The 6,376-nt window shown below is 64.0% G+C and overlaps 1 protein-coding gene across 1 annotated transcript in view; it reads right to left on the bottom strand.

Moving 5' to 3' along the window:
* The window catches only part of GTF3C2 (general transcription factor IIIC subunit 2), a gene marked incomplete at its 5' end in the record, with an annotated part of 11,151 nt that extends 4,915 nt beyond the window's left edge, over positions 1–6,236 (bottom strand). Inside the window, 8 exons of the mRNA XM_009282309.1 lie at positions 1,864–1,981; positions 2,122–2,233; positions 2,509–2,736; positions 3,034–3,132; positions 3,552–3,629; positions 3,981–4,075; positions 4,633–4,939; positions 5,855–6,236. Coding sequence (XP_009280584.1) covers positions 1,864–1,981; positions 2,122–2,233; positions 2,509–2,736; positions 3,034–3,132; positions 3,552–3,629; positions 3,981–4,075; positions 4,633–4,939; positions 5,855–6,236 — 1,419 coding nt within the window. The remainder of the gene's footprint in view (positions 1–1,863; positions 1,982–2,121; positions 2,234–2,508; positions 2,737–3,033; positions 3,133–3,551; positions 3,630–3,980; positions 4,076–4,632; positions 4,940–5,854) is intronic.
* Positions 6,237–6,376: the final 140 nt, after the last annotated feature.

Genomic DNA, 6,376 nt, shown 5'->3' with positions numbered 1-6,376 from the left:
AGCAGGCAGTGGCAGGTCCTCCAGGAGCCAGACCTGCCTGCACTGGAGGAAGCAGCACCCCGAAAGGCGCCGCAGGCAGAGATGGGGCAGGGCTGACATTCCCCCCACCCCAGCGATCTTCACCGCACCACGACCAGCTGTCTGCCTTGATGGAAGATGTCTTCACCAAACTCAAGGGGACCCGGTGACACACAGGGGCCAGACCAGACTCGTGACTGCCCCGGGGAGGAAAGGAGCAGCCGTGCGAGACAGACTGCTCCACCAGGCAAAGGCGGCCAAGGTGGCCAGGGCAGCCAGTGACGGGGGGTGGAGCAGCCTGGGCAGCCACTCCCGGGGAGGGCAGACTGCAGAGATGCCTGCATCCAAAAGGTTCAAGACGAGGTGCCCGCAGGACCCCCCACGCAACAGCTTTGTCCGCCAGAGAATCTCCCCTGTCAGCAACACATGACACGAGAGCTGTGGGGGTCCCATCCTGCACCTCTCAGGCTAGAAGGGCCCCCCTCTCCCCCAGCGCAGGGCTGTCCTCAGGCACAGCGAGCACCAGACAAGCACATCTGCACCCCAGAGCGCAGCAGCTGCAGGCGGAGGCGGTGTCACGCAGAGATACAGAGGAGCCATGCATCTTCTCTGGCACTTCCATGACAGCCGGGGCATGGCGCGGAGAGCAGCCCCGGGGCTCTGTCAGGCGGAAACACCAGGTGCAGGTACCTGTAGCCCCGGGGAAAGCCAGCACAGCCACGCCAACCCGGGAGCTCCCGGCAGGGCCTCAGCATGCCGCAGTCTGGCACTGATCCTGCAGCTGCAAACCAGCACCCCCAGCCCGGCTGCGAGGCACAAGGACAGTATGTGCAGCCACAGCTGATGCTACGTGACAGGACCCGGCTTGTCCGCAGAAGCTTTGCAGGCTGGGGAAGGATTTGCACCTGCCGCAAGGTCCCCACGTGGGGGCTGCGGCAGCCAGTGCAAACCACCCAGAGCCGACACTCTGAGAGGGGGCAGGAAAGGCAGTGCCAGCGGCCAGCACGGAACCGGCACAGGCGGCAGCATGACGTGCTGATGGGGGTGGGCAGCCACGCTTGGGTGTAGGGAACCAATTTCCCATTGTCAGCCATGGACATGCAGGCTGTCGGCCACAGTTGAGCGACCACGAACAGCACGCACAGGTCATCAATCTCGCTCAGCACCCAGCAGATGAGACTATTACAAGCACCATTAGCCCGAGCCAGCCAAGCGCTCAGAGCTCCAGATTCCTGCTATGACAAACAGCTCGAGCCAGGCTGGAATAAGCAGCTCTGCCACAATAGGACACGCTCCCAGCAGCAAGCAGGGAGATGGGGAAAGGCTTGGGAACACACTACCACAGCTACACCTCGCCCTGCAACCCCACTCCAGTCACGGCAATGCTGCCAAGAGCACCCTCCCAGTGCTCCCAGCTCTGGGCAGGGCTGCCCCGGGAGCCATGTCCCAGCCAGGCTGCTGCAGTGTCCCCCAGAGACCGAGCTCGCCTCTGGCTCAGCAGTGTTTTGACATCCTCTGACATCAAAAAGCAGCCTTACTCCCCTCTCTCACTCCTGTGCCTCTCTCTGCCAAAAGCCAGCCCAGGAGCGGCAGCTGGTCCCAAGCCTGGAGGTGTGCCGAGGCTCGCTGCCCCGCTGGACACAGCTCTCAGGCAGAGTGGCGCTGGCCTGGACATGGTCCTGCTGCATCTGGCGAGCGGGGCCTGCCCTGCCCAGCCTCCTTGGCACAGCAGGCTCCCTCCCGCGCGGGCAGAGGGGCCCCAGCCCCAGGGCTTGCACGCCGCCCACCCCGGCACGGTGGGATGAGGGCCAGGACACCCCTGCCCAGCGGCGCGGCTCTTCCTACCTTTTACCTGGGTTCTCTTGGAATGCTGCAGGGCCCCGGGGTGTGGGAGGGAGTACAGCACCACCTTGCCGTCCGAGAAGGCCACAGCCAGCAGGCCCAGGCGGCTCATCTGCGGGTGCTGCGGAATGACACATGGGCTCAGCCCCAGAGTCACCGCCCAAGAAGGCAAGGCTTTAGCGAAGGAATGGACTGAGGAGCCCCGGGGGAAACCAAAAGTGGCCCCTGGGGCCTGGGCGGCCCTTCTGGCAGCACACCCACCTTCCTGGCAGTGGTGGGCAGCTCCCAGGCACCGCTGGGGCAGAACTTCATGTCCCAGACACAGCCGTGATCGGCAGCGATGGCGTAGGCCAGCCCGGCTTTGTCGGCAGAGCTGCAGGCATGGGTTGAGCCATGAAGAACGTGGCAGCTGGTGCCCAGCAGCTCCAGTATACACCAGCAGCTTCCAGTGTACACCAGCAGCGAAGCTGGCTACCAGCACAGCCCCCATGGCGTTCAGGCCATGGCTGGCGGCTCTGGGAGAGGACGAATCTCACTGCCCACTCAGCCATGGAGGGACAAGAGGTACGGGCCCTGCCCCATCCCTGGGAGCCGGGCAGCCCCCAGCCCCTTCCCCAGGGGGACCGTTCCCCAGGCCAGGCCACTCACCCCTGCTCCTGCTGCAGTGTGCCCAGGCCCCAGAGCTGCAGGAGCGCAGGGCCCCCGTGGAGCCCAGCCATGCTGTGTGTCTCCTCCATGCCCCTGTGGCAGTAGAGAGCCACGTACTGCGAGGCTGCCGAGCCCTCCGGGGATGGGCACCACTCCATTGCCCACACAGGGCCGCCCACGAAGAAGGACACATCCAGGCGCTCCTCATGGGGCTGAAGGGAGTTGAACCTGCCAGCGGGGAGGCGGGTAAGTGCACGGGGCAAGAGCAGCGCTGCCATGGGGTGGGAGCGCACAGGCCAGGCAGGGCAGCGCCCAGCTGGCACAGAGCCCTGGCACGGGGCTGGAGGGTGGTGGGACCCCAGGGCACACTACACAGGCTCGCTGCTCAGCCCACGGATGCTCCTGCTGCCCCGGGGCAGCCGCCTGGCCCTCAGACCCACTGGGGCCACAGCCCTGGAGGTTACTGCCTGTCCCAGGCATGACACCCATCACCCTGGCAGTGCCTCGGGGCAGCTCGTCACAGACCTGTTCACCCTGTACAAGACACCGTCGTCTTCGATGCCCTCCCGCTGGATGGAGAAGAGGGGAGACTTCTCCTCTGTTGGCAGGTATGGGGCAGCTTCGCTGGGGAGGCAGAAGGTGAGAGGATGTCTCCCCACCACCGCCCCTCACCCAGTCACCCCTTGGCACAGCACCATGCCCCAGCACCCATCCCAGCCTCCACACAGCCCGGCCTGCCCTGATGCAGACCACCCTGAGGGCTACTAAGACTCCACAGTCAAATCCATGAGACCCCCAAAGCCCACACCAAGAAAGCCTCATCCTTTCTGCTGGGGTCTGATCCTGCCAGAGGGATGGGGGAGTACAGGACCCACCGTGCCCTCGTTCTCCCCCAGCCCCGATGACTGGGGCCACCCACTCTCCCCACTCCAGCTCACCCCAAACATTGCTGAGACCTGCCCCATCATGCAGCCTGAGTGCAGGCAGTGCTTGTGCCACGTGTCCCTCCCGGCCCCTCCCTTCCTACGCTGCTCTGATGGTACCTTTCAGAGAGACACGTCCACTTGTGTGCCAAAGGGATCCAGTCGGGAAACTCCCACTGCGAGTACTTCTGATCCCGCCTGCAGCAGATGCGCCAGACATCAGCAACAGCCCCGCTTCCCGGCCCTGCCTACAGCACAGGCAGCCTCCCCTGCACCCTGCCTGCAGCACAGGCAGCTCCACGCCGAGGGCTCTCAGCCCCTGCCCTTCCCCACACCCCCAGCTTGGCCCAGCTGCTCCACCATCCACAGTGCTTCCCGCAGGTGATGGGGCCCTGTCCCCAGCAGCCGCCAGCAGAATGCTGACGTTCCTGACGGCACACACTCCTTTTTCCTCACACCTGTGATAGCGATGGTACCCAGGACACCAACAGTCACCGTTCCCCATAGCCTACCCCGAACACCCCAGCACCCCCTCAGGCCCCCACTCACAGGCTGCAGGTGAGGCTGGAGCACTTCTCCACTGGGGCCATGATGGAGTTGTGGAAGCCGTTGGGAGCGAGGCCTCGGCACTGGGGCTTGGATCTCTGGGCAGAAGAGCAGACTCAGAGCAGGCCCTGGCCAAAGGGCCCGGCCCAGGCTGCCTCTGCCTGCCCAAATGTTCCCATGAGCCCCTGGGGGGACCTGCCTGTCCTAAACAGCACCAATGCAGCCCACAAGCACAGAGCTCTCCCCCAGCCACAGCAGCAACAGTCACCAAGACCATGTCACACTGGGCTAAAGACACAAAGTCCCATTCTGGGGACTTCCACAAACTGCAGGACAGCCTCCAGGACCCTGCCTTTACCTCCCATCAGCTTCAGCAGGAGCCCAATACCCTCTCCCAGGAATACCTGTCGCCCTGTCCCCATCCACCTTCACTTGGAGCTGCCTCTGCCCACAGTTAAGCCCAAAGAGCTCATGCCTGGATTCACGGCTGACGGGCACTGTGCCATCCCTGACTGAGTCCTGCTTCAGGGCTGTCCTGCCCCAAACAGCCAGGGGTGGGACGCCACATGACAGCTCAGACACTTTGTGCTGTTCATGCCGGACCAAAGGTAAGAAGTGGCCAAGGCAGAGACCCTGCCCTTGACCCTGTCCTTACCCCTGCAGACGACATCTTCACACCGTGTCCTCGGAGCGCCTCCAGCTCTGGCTCCGACACCTCGCTGAGTGGCGCGTCGCTCCCCTCCTCCTCCTCTGCCTGCAGCAACACCTCCTTTGAGGGCACAAAGTCAGCATCTCGTGCAGGATCATCACTATCTGTTTCCTCCTCCTTCCTCCTCCGGCTCCGACGCTTTTTCTGGATATGCTCAAGCTCTGGTTCCGGCTCCTGGGCACCCTCAGTGGGAGCCGGAGGCTGGTACACTGACGTGAGCTCCTCTGCCAGCTCCTGCAGGTACAGCAAAGCCCTGGGACACCAAAGGCATTACCCAGAGGTGAGCAGAGGGACCACACAGGGACCAGCTAGCCCTCCCTCCAGGACCAGGCGGACGCATCCCTCCAGCTTGTGGTCTGGGCGAGCAATTTGCTCCAGCCTTGCCCAGCCAGGCTGCAGCAGAGCCCGTCTGGATGCACTGCCAGCCTCCAGGCCGGCCACTCGGACAGCCAGCATCCCCTGCCCCTCCCCAGGGAACGCCAGCCTCCCCAGGTCTCTGGGAGCAGGCAGGGGAACGCATCCAGCAGGCAGAGCAGCGCGTGGCCCTCTGCCAGCCAGAAAGTGGGAAAGCCAGAGATCTTCCTGTGACTGCCCTCAGCAAAGGGAGCTCCCATGCCGGGCACCTTGCTGCAGGTGCTGCACCCTCGCTCTGCGCAGCAGAGTGAGGGGACCGGGGCACTGCAACCCCACCAGCTCTGCCCCTGCAAACCCAGGGCTCGTGCAGGCACTCGGAGAACACAGGCACTGCCTGAGCTGCCTTCAGAGGCCCCAGAGCACACAGGCTACCCCCAGGGCTCCCCTTTAAGCAGTGGGTGGCTCACACAGCTTGTTCTGCTCCCCCCCAGTCAAGAACCAAGGAAACCCCACCGCAGACAGCCCACTGCCGTCAAAGACCCACTGCACGCGAGCTCATCTACAGCCCCTGCGGTTCCCCACATCCCCGTGCTCCTGGATCCCAACACATTCTCCTAAAGCCAGAAAAGATCATTCTGTGGGGAACCAGTCTGTCCCACCAACGTGGGACAAAGTCCTTCAGGAAAGACACTGAGACCCCCCCCCAGGCGAGGCAGAGGTCTCGATGAAGCACTCCGAGAGCGGCATCTGCCTGTCCTTCCAATTACCCCGGGGCACCCGCTCCTGGACCCCCTCATCCACTGCCCCTGCTTACACTTTGGCCGCCCGCCTCTTGGGGCGCCCACTGGGGGGGGTCTCCAGGCCTTCCGCCGCCTCGCTGCTCCCCAGCATCTTCTGCACACAGATAGGCTCCGGGGTCGGGCACTCCAGGTCCTGAGACAGTTTCAGCAGCAGCATCTCTGTCTTGGGCTTCCGCCCGCGCTTCCCGGGTGCCTTCGGGGGCGGCACGGACCCATTCTCTGAGGTCCTCGAGGGCTCGCCGTGAGCCTCAGTCTCCACAGGGGCTTGGCCACTGGAGTCACTAGGACAACTTTTTGTTTTTTGGTTTCGGACAGTTTTACTCTGGGACTTGGTAGCTTCTACTGCCTCCTCAGAGTGGCCCAAAGCATCCAGTTCTCCGAGTGGCAACAGCTCCCCTGCCCAAAAATAACAGCCAGAGTTAGCACGAGAACACAGCAGGGCTCTCCTGCCACCCCTCAGCGCAGCGACCCGCCGGGCTGCCACGGCCCAGCTGGTGCAGCCAGAGCAGCACCAGGTCACAGCGGGCCTCGGGCAC

This window comes from Aptenodytes forsteri, unplaced genomic scaffold (assembly GCF_000699145.1).
Source record: "Aptenodytes forsteri isolate BGI_AS27 unplaced genomic scaffold, ASM69914v1 Scaffold261, whole genome shotgun sequence".
NCBI classification, from domain to species: domain Eukaryota; kingdom Metazoa; phylum Chordata; class Aves; order Sphenisciformes; family Spheniscidae; genus Aptenodytes; species Aptenodytes forsteri.
Note: the sequence above shows the minus strand (reverse complement) of the source record. Positions and strands in the feature narration are given on the sequence as shown.